This window comes from Paroedura picta, chromosome 6 (genome assembly GCF_049243985.1).
Source record: "Paroedura picta isolate Pp20150507F chromosome 6, Ppicta_v3.0, whole genome shotgun sequence".
Lineage (NCBI taxonomy): Eukaryota > Metazoa > Chordata > Lepidosauria > Squamata > Gekkonidae > Paroedura > Paroedura picta.
In genome coordinates, this window is record NC_135374.1 from 67,236,749 (window position 1) to 67,254,905 (window position 18,157).

Genomic DNA, 18,157 nt, shown 5'->3' on the forward strand with positions numbered 1-18,157 from the left:
AGAGTAGAGTAAAGTGGTAACATCACCTCGCGTGACCTGGATACTATACTTTTAATACAGCCCAAAATCCCATTTGCCTTTTTGGCTACACAGTGTATGTTCTACTAAGATCCCCAGATCTTTTTCACACGTATTACTAACAAGACAGGTCTCACCCATCCTATAGTGATGCACTTGATTTTTCCTACCTAACTGAAGAACTTTATAATCACTATTGAAATTCATTTTAGCCCAGTTTTCCAGCCTATCAAGATCATCCTGTATCCTGATTCTGTTTTCTGGTGTGTTTGCTACCCCTCCCAGTTTAGTCTCATCTACACATTTGATAAGCACTCCCTCTATTCCTTCGTTCAAATCATTTATGAATATGTTGAACAACACAGGGCCCAGGACAGATCCCTGAGGAACTCCACTCATCACTCCTCTTCAAGAAGATGACAAACCATTTACAAGCACCATTTGAGGGCAATCTGTCAACCAGTTCTCAATCCACCTAACAGTAATAGGATCCATACCACATTTTACCAACTTGCCAAAAAGAATATCATGTGGAACCTTATCAAAAACCTTACTGAAATCAAGTTAAACAATGTCCACAGCATTCCCCTCATATAGCAAGGTAGTAACTTTATAAAAAAAAAGAGATAGGTTACTCTGACATGACTTGTTCATGAGAAAGCCATACTGACTCTTAGTAATTACAGCCATCCACTCTAGCTGCTCAAGGACTGACTGTTTGAGGCAAATCTAGACAAATGAAGTTGCTCTGTAATAAAAGAACAATACAATATGCAAAGTATTTGCACCTCAGCATTCAGAGAAGGAATTGGCTTGAATATATTTGATCTTTTCTAAAAACCTTACTTTTCTGTAGTAAGTGAAGGCAGGGCTGAAAAATATATGTACAGTGATTTTTTTTACCTGTAGCGAGGGATTCCAAAGTTTACACCTGTCAGATCATGACAATTTTAGTCCTTGATGGGGGGAGGAGGGAAGAGGATAAGACCTTGACAATGGTTATTCATTTGTGAGTAAAATATATTCTATATATGCTCAGTGGCACACATTCCTTTACATAAGCAACTATAGGAAGACAATTTGCAATTAATTATTAAAACCTTATACGAGGCTAAATGAAACTGAGCGTTTATTTTTCTGCTCCTACCCCCTTCCCATGGCCCCTCCTCTTCCTGAGGCTAATTCACCAATGCAATCAGAAACAGAGTTGCCAAATTCAGGTTGGGAAATTCCTGTTGATTTGAGTGTGGAGTCTGAGGACGGCAAAGTTTGGAGAGAGGAAGGACCTCAGAACATCAGGCCATAGAGTCCACCTTCCAAAGCCAACATTTTCTCCAAGGAAACTGATCTCTGGAAATCAGTTGTGATTCTGGGAGATCAAAAGGCCCTGCTGGGAAGGTGACAACCCTAGCCTATCAAGATGGAATGGTGGAGCAGAGGAGATATGGACGGATTTGGTGAACTGACTCAGCCCCAGGCCACCAGCCTCTTGCAGTTTCCTGTCAGGCAATCTGGATAAAAACTCAAAGCCCATTCAGTCTTATATCTCTGCAACGAAGAAGGCTGGAACAGGAGCGTCCAACAGGAGAGCTATAGGTAGCTTGCTAACTATTACAGAATAACACTGAGGGTCAGGCATTCCCTACTCCTCCCTCCTGCTAGAGGCTGAAGCAGCAGCTGCACAAGCCTCAAGGGCCTGGCTGGGGGCCATGCCATCTGTGGGGGCTGAGGCAGTGGCCATGCCACCCCTGAAGGCCCAGCCAGCAACTGCACCACCTGTGGGGGCGAAGGCAGTAGCTGCACTGTCCCCAGGGGCTCAGCCAGGGACCACACCACCCTCACAGGCCGAAGCAGCGGCTGCACCCCCCCTGGAGGCCAAGGCATCAGCTGAGTTGCCTCCGGGGGCCTACCTAGCAGCCACGCCATGCGTGGTAGCCAAGCCCAGGGGCCCTAGCCAGCAGCTGCACCACCCACAGGGGCTGAGGCAGTGGCCACCTTGCTCCTGGGGGCCTAGCCAGCAGCCATGCCACGCTCAGAGGCTGAGGCAGCAGCCATGCCAGCCCTGGAGGCCAAGGCAGTGGCCACGCTGCTCCCGCCCCAAGGTGAGGTGAGAAGGGAAGGGATTCTGTATATGTGTGTGTTTGCGAGAGAGGGAGGGGGGAGGAAATCACACATCATTCTAAAATACAATATAAGATCTAATAGGCTTAAAATTCCTAATAGAAATTACGCTCCAGCATTGCCCATAAAAATCCCAGAAGGAATGTTAGTCCTCTCTAGGAATTGATTAAAATTCTATGATTTTACCATAGTATTCCCAGGGATTCCAAAGAGGTTTCCTAGAAGTGACATCTTGCTATTGCCAATGGCTGCCCTTCCTCTTGTTGCCATATCAGGCCTGACCACTCTGGGTCATACATACGGTGGGAGACCAAGGAAAATATCACAACAGGTCTGCTTGAGGCTTTCTATTTATTTTTTAATTTAGTTTTTAAAAACTTTGTAGGACTTTTCTCTGTGCTCCTTAGGTAACAGCATAATTTCTGATGTTCTTCATAGTCAGGGTTCTGTTTATAGGTCAGAAAAAAGACTTGCAGGGCAGACAGGCCATTGTGGCCACTGGAAAAAAAGTTGGTTGGCTGCTGGCCTCAGTAGTTGCCTCTACTGAGCCCCCCTCCTGGAAAGAAAGCTAGCTGGCTGAGGAAGAGTCAGTCACCACTGGACAAAGGGAAGCTGCAGGGCTTGGCCCCACAGGGGAAGAGGCCAGCCAAGCATGAGCTGCTATCCCAGGCAAAGAGTAGCTTCAATGCCTGGTTTGTCCCCAGTAGCCTTGCTGGGCTGGCAGGGCAGGTAAGAAGAATGCTGCAGCTATGGCCCAGGCTGAGGGAGGCTGCGGCACGGTTTCTCCTTGCCCATCTGGACCCTTTGGAGCCAGCAAAGAAAGGCACAGCAGCAGTGAGAAGCCCAGGGTGCCTCCTTTCTTCCAGTCAGCTCTTCCTCCCTCTATCAGGGGGCTATGAAGAAAGGAGAAGGGATTAGAGTGAAGGGCCCTTTTCCAGGGCTGCTTGCTCTCTCAATCTGCCCCTGGAAATATGCTAACGTGACAGGGGCAGTGGAGTAGATCAGAATATTTTCCACTGCTCAGAAATAGCTGCCATAAAGAACAGATCGATGACTCCTGGGGCTGGAGCCTTACTCAGAAATTCAGGCAGGGAACTCAGAGACGGGGATGGCACTTATAGCTGCAGGCCTGAGAGGCGGCCACATGCACGAGATTAGTCTTGTCTGAATGTCCAAAAGGGAACTTATTTGCTTAGGTTTCCTTTTTAACCCAGTAGGAGCCAGAACTCAGCAGCAGAACAGAGGCACTGACTGCAGATGATTTCAGGTCCAACTTCCCCCACCCCCAGCTTCTTTCAGTACCAGGGCTGAGAAATCTCTCTGTCTTAGATCTTGGAGAGCTGCTGACAGACAGACAGACAACCCTGAGCTAGACTTACATTAAGGCAGATTCATAAATTCACATGTCCCAATAATGCCAATCAACAGTGAACCTCTTTTCCACAGAGGGAGCAATCTGACTTCTGCGTTTTAATCTCTACTAAGCGTTTTCATTCCTGCCGCAAAGGCCATCCACTAAGTATACGCAGACATCTATTAAGCCTGTAACGGCTGTGGGAAGGAAGAGGCGAGGCATCAGAGACAGCTTGGGGAGAACAACCTCCTGCACGCAGCAGTATACAGACCCACCTTGTTACACCATCTCATACTGATTGGCAGTAATAAATCGGGACAGACAGCATGCCAGCAGCATTCCAATCAACTGTGAAGAGAGGGAGAGAGAAATATCAAACGAGGAGGAGGATGTCATGGTGCAATCCACTGGCGCCACAGAAAGGTTTTTACATTTTGTTACTGGAAAAAAACCTGGAATATATAAGAACACAAATAGCATTTATTGCAGCCTTACGGCTGTTACAGAACTACAGAATTAATGCAACTGCAGAACAGCAGCTATAATACTTTCCATGAAGTATTTTTTTAAAGAAGGAATCTCCATTTTTGTAAGATTTGCCTGTAGATAAGCCTTCATTTAAAAATATGCATTTTATTCGTAGCACTTTAGATGCACTCTCAGTCCAAATGGCTCATCATGACCATTTACGGGGTGAGAACTGCCTGCATCAGCAGAACCTACCGTTATTCTTTGGGCTAGTGTCTCATAGGCATCTTAGGGTCTGCGATGCTGGTACAAATCTTAGTCTGGCCTTATGCTGGTTAAAACTCAATGGGCAGCTACTTCATAAAAAACACCACAGGTCACTTATTCCTGCAGCACAGCAGTGCACAGCCAAGCCACACTCCCCACACCAATATGGTCACTGGGAGGATCACTGTGCCAAAACCTGCACATTCACCTCTACCACACAATAGTACCTGCCACTTACTGCCATGTCATGTCGGTGCAAAGGATCAAACAGAAGAAGCGCTAGTTTTTTGTACCCCACTTTTTACTACCTGAAGAAGTCTCAGGGCAGCTTACAGTCACCCTCCTCTCCTCACAACAGGCACCTGGTGAGGTAGATGAGGCTGAGAGAGCTCTGAGAGAACTGACTGGCCCAAGGTCACCCAGCTGGCTGCATGTGGAGGAGTGGGGAATCAAACCTGGTGCTTCACATTACAGGCTTCCACTCTTAACCATTACACCACTCTGGCCCTCAAGGTAGAGAAGAGTTTCACATGTTACAGACAGGTGCCGTCAACTACTTACGCATTCAGCTGGCAGCATTTGCTTGTAAAGTTAAAAAGGACCTTGTGTAGGGAAGCTGCATAGGCAGCCAGCACAACTCTCCTAGGCCACATGTCCTATGTCAGATTTTACGAGCCACACCAGTTTACTGTGGGAGAGAATGGCAGTACTTGCTTGGACATCTGAAACTGCTCACAGAGTGGTCTGATTCTGCTTCATTTCCTCTGTTTGATCCTTGGAATATTTTTGCCATGGCACTGAAACCTTGCCACATTGCTGTACTTTGAGAACTGAGTAAAGCAGAACAAAGAAGTATTCAAGAAGCAGATCCAACACGCTAGCAACAAACCCTCTGCAATCTGTACTAAACTTTGCCTGGCACATCTAAGTTGACAATTAGATTCATCTTCTTAAGCGGCTTAGTATTGTGTGTCATTTGACAGACCACCTGTCCAATCTGGCATTTGGAAGACTTCTGCCTGCCATAGTAATGCCCCTTGTAGGCTCAGTGCCTCAATGTAGGCTGCATTCCTCCAAGTGGGGCACATCCAAAAACTCTCAGGCAACACCTTCTGTGGGTTCCTTAGTCCACTTCAAATGTGGACTTGCTAACCTCTGGTGGTCCTTCTTCCAAATTTCTTCTGAAAGCCCTGCTCACCATTTTCTCAGTCTATGCCCTGTATTATTATTGTATATTCAGGGCTGTTTTATGTGATCACTGTAACAGTATTATTTATTTACTTAATTATTTTCATTATTAATGCCTTTCTCACCTATGTGTGTTTCCCAAGCAGCAGCATTCCTCATTTTATCCTTACAACAACTTTGCAATGTAGGTTAGGTTTAGGGCATGGGACTGGCCCAGTATTAGTTCATACAAAACATACTGTGCAAATGCAGCTTCCACAGATGCCTTAAGCTAGTTCAAATTATTTTATTATATTTATATACCGACCTCCCATTTAGCTATTCACATTCAGTTCTCCTTAGTACAAACAGTAAGACTGGTGAAACTCTGTACCTGTGCTTACATATTAAATTACCTATCCTTTGGAATGACAGTAATCTAAACCAGAATTACGCCCACCTAAATCAGTTGACTTCAAAGGAATCAGAATGGTTTAATTGTTTAGGATTGCACTGTGAATACAACAGTTCGGCAGATTACTAAATCAAAAGAGGACTCCATCATATTCTGCAGCTCAAAAGGGTTTAGACTGTTTCTTAGACTTTCTCATGTAGCATTTGCTTATCTCTATTATTTCCCAAGAGTGTAACATTGAGTGTAGTACCTCCTGGGCTACATTCATGAAGGACTTCCTTTAGGATTATTCAAGGTCTGAAACAAACAACCTTTCAATAAAATATGCTGTGGGCCCTGACTCCTGCATGCTGCCTTCTATTCTTGCTGAATGTTAGTTTCGATTCAAAGAGACACTGCCTCAAATTCCCTGGTCTTTTCTGCATCTCACTAAACTGGAGATAGGCAATAAACTGGTAGAAGAGGTAGAATGGCATGACAGAAGTATTGATAGGCACTCATTCCCCACCTCCACAAACCTGAAAAACTTGTTTACGTGATAGTAGGATGAGAGTACAGTCATGGGCACAGGGGAATAATGGTGTTTTCATACAACTTCTCACATTCTGAAAAACACAGTTCCTTTGGCCTTCAGATGTTACAGACGAAACATGGAGAAGAATAAATGAAAGATTTCGTGCGACCTCCTCTGACCTGTTCTTTCCTCTAACTTTATTTTGCTCAAGACCTTATTTTCTGATCTTTGGAGAAGAAACTGATGCACAATTAACAGACTTAGACTTGAGCAGGTCTGCATGGGATTGCACTGCTAATCAGGACAAGAACTTTGTGGTACTTTGGCTAGACTGCTGAGAGTGGTAGGAGTGGGTCAGTATGTTGGACGAGGGAAGCACTAGTTATCCACAAGACTTACTTAGGATCTCTTAGCTCAATACATTTCACAAGACACTAAATGACACAGTAGTTATAAAGCACTTTTAACAATAGTAAGTGCTAGAGTAAGCACTGGCAGTATCATAAAATTACTGGTATAAGGCTAATTTCCTAGTAAGAAGTATATTTCAGAGAACATTTGATATTTTTTCCAACAAAATAACAACTCTGGTGTTTCGTGTCAATCACAAAGGCTATAGAAAAAATCATACTTAAAAACTGTTGCACAAAAAGCATAGATGCAGTCAGGCTGAGCCTTAGGTCTAGCTTCCAGTTTTATGTAGGCTCAACTTTGGCACACAAAAACAAGGTGTGATCCCATATGATATTTTTATAGTCACATTTGCAGCTGTCCTATGCTTTGGACAATCATGTACAAACACTTAAATTTACATTGGCAATTAAACAGCCCATAAAACCAAACCAAACAATAAAATGGTAAATGCAAAATACACCAGACTTGCACTGTATGAAAACAAATGGCTATCACACATTGTAAAATTGATTTCCAATAAATTTACAAATAAGTGCATAGACTTGTAGCCTCAATAAAACCGGACCAACATTGCTCTAAAAGCTATAATTTGTTCCTCTTTAATGAGGAACGTAGCTGCAATTCTATCATGCAAGAGTTATACCAGTGACTTTTTAAAATGACTGTCTGACCTCTGGATTCTTCTTTCCTAAATGTGCAAGGGTATTTTGGAAAGCAACAGGAAAATCCCTGTCCAGTCTGTTCATGATGAAATTTTCTACCACTCTCCAAAACACATATGGCCTTTGAAAATTTATATTTTACACTAGTACAAAAGCTCATTGTGTTCTGTAATGCAACGGGCACTAGCTCATAATTTGGTGTGAGTTTAGTGCCTCACGTGGAAGCTGACAACCCTTAGATGAGGTCTTTTGTGCACAGCAGTCTTGACCCTACTCAGGTTGATGCATACCTAGGTACTGTGGAATTCCAGAAAATGAAACAACAATCTGGCAACCTTACATCCTCTGTGCAATGTTTTCTTGACCTGAAATAGGTCAGGGGTGCTATGTGGCTGGTTAGGTGGCTGCAGAGGCATTACACACTTTTGAAGCCGCGCTTTCAAATCTCAAGGAATATTTCCAGATCAGGGACAGCCAACATCCAGGTGAGGCCTGGAGATCTCCTGGAACTGCTGCTCATTTCCAGACTATCAATCAATCAATATTTATTTACGGTCATTCAGACCAAAATTAAAATACAAGCAATTAAAAACTAAGACAATTTAAAAAGAGAAAAAACAGTAATAGTACTATAAAAATTTTAAAAGATCTGACAACATAAACATTTTAAGATGTTACATTCAATATTTAAAACATAGTTTAAGTTGCCAGTGACAAATGGCTCTTTGTATTTTTGAAATTGGATCAAAGAGAAATTTTCCAGACTATAAAGATCAGCTCTATAGGCAAAAAGTGCTGCTTTGGAAGGGTGAATCTGTAGCATTGTACCCCACTGAGGTTTAGGGAGGCCAACCTCCAGATGGGGTCTGAGGATCCCCTGGAAGTACAGCTCATCTCCAGGCAGTTATGCTGAAAGCTCTCCCTTCTCACATGCACCATTTCAAAAGGAATGCACATGGCCACAGATACCTCTTGGCTAGCACAGTCTGTTGCTTGGATGGTTATGCCTGCCCATAACCTCAAAAAGGCCCCGGATGTGCTTCTGGGTCCGGGGGAAAGGCCTCCCTCTCTACTCACGCTGTCGTGCCTGGCTGTCCTGGTGGGGGCCCAATCGGAAGGCGCTTTGCACCTTTCGATTGGGCCCTCACCCAGACTGGCCTCACCCACTCTCTGCCCACTTAGCCCTTAACCAATTATTTATACCGCTCCCTGGGCGGTTTAAAGATAATATATCCTGGTTGGGTTCTACTTCTCTCTGTTAATCTAAAATTCCTCAGCTAACGTGGTCAATACCTAATTTACCCACCCTAATCTTTGAAATGATTTTACATCTCTTTGAGGGCCCTAGTACCAACCAGTTATGCACTGTGCTTGTTCCTGCCTGATTCCCCAAAGAAAACAGAGTTGCACTTACCTGTAACTGCGGTTTATCAATGTCTTCTGTGCAGTCAAACATTAGAAATGTGCCTGCACAGGCCAGCCAAAGACATTTTCATTCTACCTCTGAAGAGGGTGCACCCCCACTTTTTTCAGAGCCTGTGGATGCATGGGATTCACCTGCCAATGCATCACTAACAGCAGGCACCTCTTTACCTCAGTTCCCACTAAGCTGCCACAAGCCCCCTTTCATGGCATTACAGGTTCTGTGAACGCTCACAGTAGAGCAGGAGGGATAACCACTACCAGCTATCTGTATATGGACTAGGCTAAGGTAGCTTTTCCCTTCTTGGGACTCCAGTAATAAATAAATAACATCCCATCTTTAGAAAATGGTTTTGGGAAAGGCCCTCTCAACACTGAGGGTATATAAGGCTTTTTTCTGCTTCTAAGTCTGGGTTCTGGGAAAATAGTGGAAGAATCACTTCTTGTGCTAAGTGAAATTTGGAAACAACCTTTGGCAGAAAATCCAAGCTCAAATGTAACATAAGCCGTTTCCTGGACATCTTGACAAGGCAGATCTATTGTAAGTGCTGCCAGTTCACTGACTCTTCCGACTGAGATGATGGCCACTAAAAACACTGCTTTCCTTTAAAGAAATACTAAGGAGCAGGGGGCTAAAGGATCAAATAGGATTTACATCAATTTTGCTAGTACGAAGGGCAAAGACCACTGTGGGACAATACAGGGCAAGGGAGGAAATATATTGGATAGTTCCTTTTAAAAACACTGAGACAACCTGTGTGCAAACATAGTAATCCCTTGTATTTCCTCATGGAACACAGCTATAGCTGCTATGTGGGTCCTACCTGAAGAGACTGCCAAACTCTCCTGTGCTAGCGAGAGCAGGAATAGATGACAACAAGCAAGTAAACAAGTATTTTCCTCTAGTGAATGTGCAGGACTCCAACAAAGTACATGGTACCATGAGGTCTTTTCTAGTATAAGGTCCTGATAGTGGAGATTCACATTATGTTCTTCAAAGAAAGTACATCTGTACTCACTGCTCATTGTTCTGATTCTGATGGGCTTACAAAACTGTCCCCTTCTCAATTTCTACTGCAGAGGATCTTGGGTTTGACTTTAGTCCTCTGGAAACAATGGAGGATGGGGGCATCTTCAGGGGGGCGGGAGTGTGTTTCTAAACATCCAGTCTGGTAAAGTTTATTGATGCTTGGTCTAGTGTGAGTTTGTAAAGGTCAATACAAAGACTCATAGATCTGAAAAATGACTTGTAGATGTTTGGGATGGTCAGCTCTTGGGCTTCAAAATGGAGAACAGAAGCCCTCCCAAGTGCCTGCTCAGAACACATGATTTGATGGATTTTTGTTGTTGTTGTCATGTAACAACTGCCTTGTGTCAACCCCGTAGTGTTTTCAAGGCAAGAGACAGCTGGAGGAAGCGGCCGGTCTCTCCCGATGCAGCGCCATGCGGGGGGGGGGGGGGAGGCGCGGGCATCAGCGTGCCAGTGGGCACACACATGCAGGTGTGGAGCTCCTGCCCAACCCTAGTTGGAGGTGGTTTGCAATAGCTTCTATCTTGGCCATCCTGGAGCTATTCAGGGTAGAATCTGCACTGGGCTTTTTATCCCCCGTGATCCCAAATTAAAGGAAGTCATCTACACATTATTCAATATTCATTCTGATATTTAACGCTTTATGTCAGATCTCAGAAGCTAAGCAGGGCTGATAAGGAGGCAGGCAATGGCAAACTGCCTCTGAATGTCTCTTGCCTTGAAAAACCTACAGGGCCTAAGTCAGCTGATAGCAAAAAATTAAATAAAAGAGGAAGATGTTACAAAATGATCCAACCCAGGCACCAGATAGGCTAGGTAGAGACAAGCCAGGTGAAAACCCTGTCAGTCTGACCCATGTGAATACTTTCAGTTCCAAGGCAGCTTTTCCAAACTCGGTGCCATGGCAATAGGAAGCTTTCAAGTGCATACATCCTTTTATTCCATTTCAGAGAGCCTGCATTTTCCACAAGCTAAACAACCGCTAACTAATTATGCAAAGAGAGGCCAGCAGAGAGTTTTCAGCTGTAGAAGAACAAAAACAAGAGGTCGGGGCTTTCTATGGTAGATTAAATTCTGATGTATTTTTGTGCAATTGATCACTGTGAAAAACTCTCATTTGGATTTGCAGCAAGCAAAACAGATTTGAAAACTAAAAAGTATCCCATTCCGTCATATACACAGTAAAATGTTGGTGCCTTTCATAAAGAAAAATAAGGGTAAGGAATTTCTCACATGCAAAACAAGCTTCAAAGAATCGTAATAAAACAAATGACTTTAAAACACACTCGAGTATCATGCTATTCCCCCCCTCCCCCAAAAAAGAATATCCCTCTCCCAGAAGTTACTCACATGCTAAGATCATGGCTCAGAGTTTTAGCAAGCTAAACTCCATTTGGTATTTTCCAGCAACCTGCCAGGCACAATTGTTCTTCCTCAGAACTAACAACAAGGGTTGTTTTCCCCACTAAGTCACTCTCCCCTCAAAAAAACAGCCACTTGGAGTGGCATAAGAAGAGAGGAGGGCAATTGGGGCTCAAACTCTCGCTAGATGAAGGAACATCATGTTGGGGGAAATCTATAGGGCAGGGGTCCCCAACCCCCGGTCCGCGGCCCGGTACCAGGCCGCAAAGGCAATCGTACCGGGCCGCCAGCGGCCGCGCCTGCCTCCCCCCCTTGCAGCGAGAGAGGGGGAAAGAGGCCGGCACGGCAGCCGGTGCACCAGCCGGCGCACCAGCGATGCTAACGTGCACGCGCGGAACTGCCGCACATGCGCATTTGCGCCCCCTGGTGGCCAAAACATGCACGCGCGGCAACTCTGCGCATGCGTGTTAGCGCCACCTGGTGGCCAAAACGCGCATGCGCGGCGGTTCCGCGCGTGCGCTTTTTTGAGCAACTGCGGCAGCCGGGCCGCTGGCTCTCCCCCACCCCCGGAGGCGGTCCCCAACCAGATGAAGGTTGGGGACCGCTGCTATAGGGCATGCATGATAGGAAGTGGATGAGGAGGATGTGCTCTTTGGCAATGGGTGACAGTCAAGTGAAAAAGGAGAGGAGGCAGGAAGCCCCGTAGGTGGAGTGGTTGCAGAAGAGGATGCAGGAGACCCCATAGGCCTTTCACTTCTGTGCCAGTTGAATAAGAATGCTTCTCTGCTCCCCCCCCCTTACTGTCAGAAGCAGGAACACAAGAACTGTCCTACTGAACTGGAACAAAGGCCTATCTAGTCAGAACTAGAAGTATGCCTTCAGCATAAACTAGGCCAAAAAAATACCTGAAAAATGCCTTATCTGTATTTTTCAGGTATTATTTAAGACAATTACTGATTAGAGATTAGTTTGGGCAGTGGAAGCTGAGAGCTGCATGCCATCTGGCTGGGGTTGCCTTTTCTTGCAGCTCAGTTTAAACTGAGCAAGGCAGCAGGAGCGAGAGGTCTGTGCCACTTCAGCTGGGGTTGTTTCCTCTGGCAACCTGTTTTAAATTGAGCTGCAAGAGAAGATCAGCTGGGTGGTGGGAATTGACAGTTCCCAGGTCAGCATGCAATGGGGAGGGCAGCATTTTTCTTCTTGGGTCTATTGGATTTAAAAAGTGGGATTTCTGAAAAAACTGGATTTTTTCAGGTCTAACAGATTGGAAGTAAAAATTATTGATTTGTTTGTTTGTTTTGCAAACCCCTAGTCAGCAATGTGCTTCCTGCAGCAACCAGCCAGGGTCCTCCAGGAGTCCAAGCAGCAGAGCATGGCAGCCACACTGTCTCCCTGTTGCTTGTCTACAGCTCCTGAGTCTCAGAGGTCTACGGCCTCTTCATATGGGGATTCTATTTATCTAGCATACATAACAGCCATCCTCCACCTGATTTGGCTGAGTGTAAAAGAACTAGGGATCTTGCTGGAGGACATATGTACTTTTAAAGGGGGTCTCTCATCAAATCCTCTCATCAAATCCAGGTAGAACTGCCACCTGGGAGTGAGAATGTGTTAACTATTTGTGGATCTGACTGACTGCCCCAGAACAGTGCTAAATCTCAACAGCCAGAGCTGGTTCATGGCATAAAATATGGGCAAGTCACTTTTCTCCAATGAAACAAATGTCTCTACATCCTCTCCCTTTCCAAAATAGATTTAAACTACGACCTGCCACTAATGGTATTTGATGGAAGTGAAGTCCTTTAATAAATATATGTTGAATGAAGTATTTTCTTTGCCTTTCCTGAACCACCTAACAATGCATTTGACTTGGTAGGCAGAGAAATAAAGTTATTTAAGCATACAATTTCTTAATTGCTTCCAACAAATACCCAGGTAGGAGAATGCTTAAAATAATTTTAATGCACTGAACGTGCACAGCTTGTTCAATAGTTTATCATGGGGAAGAAGAATGCATTTGTTTTGTGGGTCCTTCCTGTTGGGCAGGCAGCTGAATGAACAGAACTTTAGAACTTTCCCCTATCATGGTTTACATTATAGAGCCCAGTATTAATTCAACTCAATTGGGACCTGCAGACATTGTTCTGATCCAATTGTAGCAACCAGCTATAATTAGCCCCTTCCATTTATAGCTAGAGAAATTACATGAATAAAGTAAAATTCTCAAGGGAAACATCTCTAGAGTTGCCAGGATAAAGAGGGAGGCTCAAGGCATGTTGCGGTCCTCACACAGAAAGTGATGTCATCACACAGTGATGTTGGTGCTATGTTCTAGGATTTGGGCAAACACACCATGGTAAAAATGGCTTCTACCACAGTTTTTGCCTGAATATCACTGCACTGGCTAGCTGACTGGTGGCTGGTGGCAGGGATTGCTGGTATCTGGCAACCCTAATAACTAGCACATTGCACTTGTCTTATCTTTTATGGGCTGTTCAGGGGCAGAGAATCTGCTTGACACGCAGAAGTTCCCAGGTTCGATCCTTGACATTTCCAGTTAAATGGATCTGGCAGCAGGTAATGTGAAAGCCCTCTGTCTGAAAGCTGGAGAGCCACTGTCAGGCTGAGAAGACAAACTGACCAAGGGTCTGATTCAGTATAAGGCAGTTTCATGTGTGGTTTTTAATTTATTTTATTTATTCATTCATTAAATGTATATACTACCCTCCCTAGCAGGTCATGTGTGTGCAGCATTACATAAAATATTTTTAATAAACTTACTGAAAAATGAAGCTGCTACATTTGATGGCCCTGAATATGGGACCTCAAGCGAATCAAGTAGGCCAATTATTTCATTTTGAAGATACTCATTCTCTGAATCCATTACTTCCTTTAAGCAGAAGTCAGCTGTGGGCTGTGAAAACCTTTGCAAGCCATGGATCAAATGTTTGGCATGTGAGTTGTTTACGCTCCATTTAAGCCTGTGCTTTATTGGGTTAACCTTTCTTTGACCCAAAGAAAGGGCACTTTTTTTCTCCTTGAAGCAGTCATTAGTTGGGCTGTAACTGATATTCCCATGGAGAAACTCTATTTAAGTTGGAAAAAGAAAAATCAATGAGCAGATGACCTAAGAACTAATGAGCAGTCTGAGGCTTGTCCCTGACCCTAATCCTTTCCTAAAGCTGAAGAAATAAGCGAACATACCTCTTGTGTTCAAAGCACCAAAACGGTATACCTGTGAGAATGCAATTCCAAAAGCCACTCCAGCTATGATGCCCATATTTGTCTCCATAAAACTGGTCACCAAATCATAACAGCCCTGTAAAAACAAAGGCAACCAATTACTTTTGAAATGCACATTCACTTACTTTTGATTTTAACTTTCATTCAACAAAAGACAAACATTAATGGCAACAACACAAATTATTCAGGGGGAGAGTATCACATGTTCTCTTGACCCATGTCCCCCATGGATAGTGAAAGCTGTAGGTGAGGAGATCTGGATCCCCTTCCAGTAAATTATCAATCTGTTCCTGGAACCAGGGACGTTCCCGGAGAGATTGAAAGAGACTGTGGTTAGGTCACTGTTGAAAAAAACAGGCTGGATCCAGCCAACCCACTCAACTACTGCCTGGATAAGGTGGGTGAATGGGAGGACACAGGACAGCTGCAGGAGTTCCTGGAAGAAATGTTGGCACTTGATCTGTTCCATTCTGGCTTTCGGCCTGGTCAAGGGGTGGGGATGGCTCTAGTTGCCCTGACAGATGACCTCCGGAGAAAACTGAACCTAGGCGGGTTGGTGCTGCTGTCCTTATTAGACCTAGGAGAGCCAGTTTGGTGTAGTGGTTAGGAGTGCAGACTTCTAATCTGGCATTCCGGGTTTGATTCTGCGCTCCCCCACATGCAACCAGCTGGGTGACCTTGGGCTCGCCACGGCACTGATAAAACTGTTCTGACCGAGTAGTGATATCAGGGCTCTCTCAGCCTCACCCACCTCACAGAGTATCTGTTGTGGGGAGAGGAATGGGAAGGCAACTGTAAGCTGCTTTGAGCCTCCTTCGGGTAGGGAAAAGCGGCATGTAAGAACCAACTCTTCTTCTTCTTCTTCTAACAATGGCATTCAACATAGATGATCATGAATTTCTGACTTACCACCTAGCCAGCATGAGGATTTGAGGCTCAGCCCTCAGATAGTTGCTTCTCCAAGGTCAAGGACAGAGGGTGGAGTCATGGAGGAGCACCTCCCAGTGACAGGACCTAAACTGTGAGGTCCCACAGGGAACAGTACTGTCCTCAATGTTATTCAACTATGACCATTTAATACTGTAAAACTTTGCAGAATTACTCCAGATTATATTCATAGATGTCAAATTTAAGTGTTTAGTTTTGTCTGGTCCAAAAATCAAAACACTGTATTTCATCTATGGACTAAAATACTACTGGTGCTTATGGTAATTGGTGGTTATTATAACTGACATTGAAAGGGCTACAAATTTCTCCAGCCAGGGTAGTCACACCTGGTTAACTTCTTTCTGTAGGTCTTAAAACAAAATGAATGTCTCAGAATTAAGAACTGATTGATATCTATATTCCTAACTCTTATATTATAATTTGTCAACACAGATTTTGAGCCTGAGGGGGAGCTAATGAGATTCCAATTGTATCAGTAGAAAACAGCAAGAGTCCAGGAGCACCGTAATGAAGTGAACAGTGACCGAGAAAAGCTGCCACAAATTTTGTTAGTCTTTTAGGTACTACTGGACTCTTGCACTTTTCTGTTGCTATAGACAGATGATCCCAGTGTATCAGCCTTGATCTGAATCTGTAACTTCCATGAGACTATGAGGATGAAGTCATATTCTCTAGCATGTGGCTTCAACATTGAAAACAAAATCATTCCTTCATAAATATCATGCCATTATAAGACATCTTAGCCCATTTTGCCACAGAGACGATTGTTTCAATTTCATCCTAATTCAGCAATTCTTGTGTTCTGCATCCTAACCTTGTTTAACTCCATTGCTCTTTTGTATAGTCTCATAAGGGTTAATGCAAAATTACCAACAAAATTACCTGGCAAAAATGTCTCAGCTAAGGAGAAAATTTGCTAATTAATACACTTGTGCCCTATTTTCACAGTAGACAATTATTTCTTTATTAATATTTTAGGGGGAAATGTACTCATCAGAATTTGCTTGTAATGCATTCTGAAGATGGGAATCAATGTATTAGTGCTGGCTAAATTTCTCTGAAGTACTTTACAAGTAAGGCATATAACATACAGAACAGAGTCAGCAAAAAGCAAAGCTCACACGGGTGACCAGTCTGTCCAACACATTTGCCTTAAAGTGATTTTTATCCTTCAGTCTCTCCCTACTGCATCACAGCTTTGGAAACTAGATGAGACAGACAGATAATCTGAAAGAATACCTCAAGACTTTCCTTGCTGAATCCCAGAATAATAAAACACAGAGGGATCTGGTTAGGGTTGGGGAAAGAGGAGCCAAGTAGATTCTTTAGTGGCCTCTCTCGGTGAAGGCTATAAAATGGATAGCAGTGGTATAGCCACCGTGGTTTAAGAAGAGAGCCAGTTGACTTTCCATCCACCCACATTAACATTGCCAGTGCTGGCTCCTTCCTTTCTTTCAAGATAGTCCTTGAACTCTTCAATTCTGTTGGGGGCATCACCCCACCCACAATTTGACAAAAAAAAAAACAAGGGTAGAGAAAACGGAGATTATTTATTAGATTTCTATTTCTATTATTTAGATTAGATTTCTATTCCATCACTTCTCCAAAGACTTGTGGTAGTTTACATACATACACACACACACACACAATAGCGGAATACAACGGGTGCTAGGCACCCCGCCCAGTGGGAAGGCCGCACCCATAGCTGCCATAGCTGCTGGGGGTGGAGGAAGGCCTAGGAAGGTGACAACGGCGGAGCCAGGCACCTGTTGGGAACAGCTTGGTGAGCATGAAATCCGTTCTTCCCCCTTGCCCCCAAGCTGAGGTCTGACTAGGAGGCGGCAGCTTCCCTTTGAAGGGCTTCCTCTGAGTAGGTGCCAGTCCCGTGCAGATGCTGATGGTAGGGGCAGGGGGCTCATGGCCGTGCTGTGGCCTCAGAGGCTATCTTCCCCTCATCCCCCCCAGAGCCAGGAGGCAGCGCACCACAGTGGGGCTGTGCTGGGGCTGGCTCCTCTTCCACCTGGCAACTTCCCACACCGGTTGGCAATCTTCCAGGCAGTCAGGAAGTTGGGGGCAGAGAGCTGAGCCCTTAGCAGCCCTTCTTGGCTGAGGGTCATCTTTGATGGTGGGGGAGGGAATCAGGTAGGCTATGAGTTGTCCTTATGCAACTTTGGAATTATATAGTGCTATGCTCTCTATATAAATAAAATAATTCTGAACCTGGCCCTAGTGTGGCTCAAGAAACTCAGAAAATGGAGCCAGGTTACAGACAAGAGATATTTTTCTTGAGACCTAGGGGAGTCTCCGCATATTTCAGGAAACATTCTAAAAGTTCAAAAAGGGGAGGAATCCCCACAATTAGAGATTCACTGTCTGGGCTTACAAAGCCAACATAAAGGAATTTTATAGCCTTCTCTTTAATTGAAATAACTGGATTAAGAATCAGGTTAAAGAATTCTAAACCTAAAGGCCCAGTAATGCTATGTCTTAACATGTGACAAACGTGTTATCAAATTTGATCAAAAATAAACGTGTTATCAAATATATCTGAAGTCCAGTAGCACCTTTAAGACCAACAAAGATTTATTCAGAGCATGAGCTTTCGAGTGCTTTGATTTTATTGTCTCTCTGATTTTATTGTCTCTCTCCAAGTGTTATGCATCTGTCTCTGTCTCTTTTCTCTAGGACTGGGACTGGCCAAAGTCTCATAGATTTCAAACTCTTCACCTACTTCTAAATTGCCAAGTACATTTCT

The 18,157-nt window shown here is 44.2% G+C and overlaps 1 protein-coding gene across 1 annotated transcript in view; it reads right to left on the reverse strand.

Annotated features, from left to right (window-relative positions):
• TSPAN7 (tetraspanin 7) overlaps nucleotides 1–18,157 on the reverse strand; it is a 103,762-nt gene that overhangs the window by 2,453 nt on the left and 83,152 nt on the right. The window contains exons 6-7 of the mRNA XM_077342915.1: nucleotides 14,447–14,530; nucleotides 3,769–3,841 (exon numbers count right to left, since the gene is read on the reverse strand). Coding sequence (XP_077199030.1) covers nucleotides 3,773–3,841; nucleotides 14,447–14,530 — 153 coding nt within the window. The 3' untranslated portion in view covers nucleotides 3,769–3,772. The remainder of the gene's footprint in view (nucleotides 1–3,768; nucleotides 3,842–14,446; nucleotides 14,531–18,157) is intronic.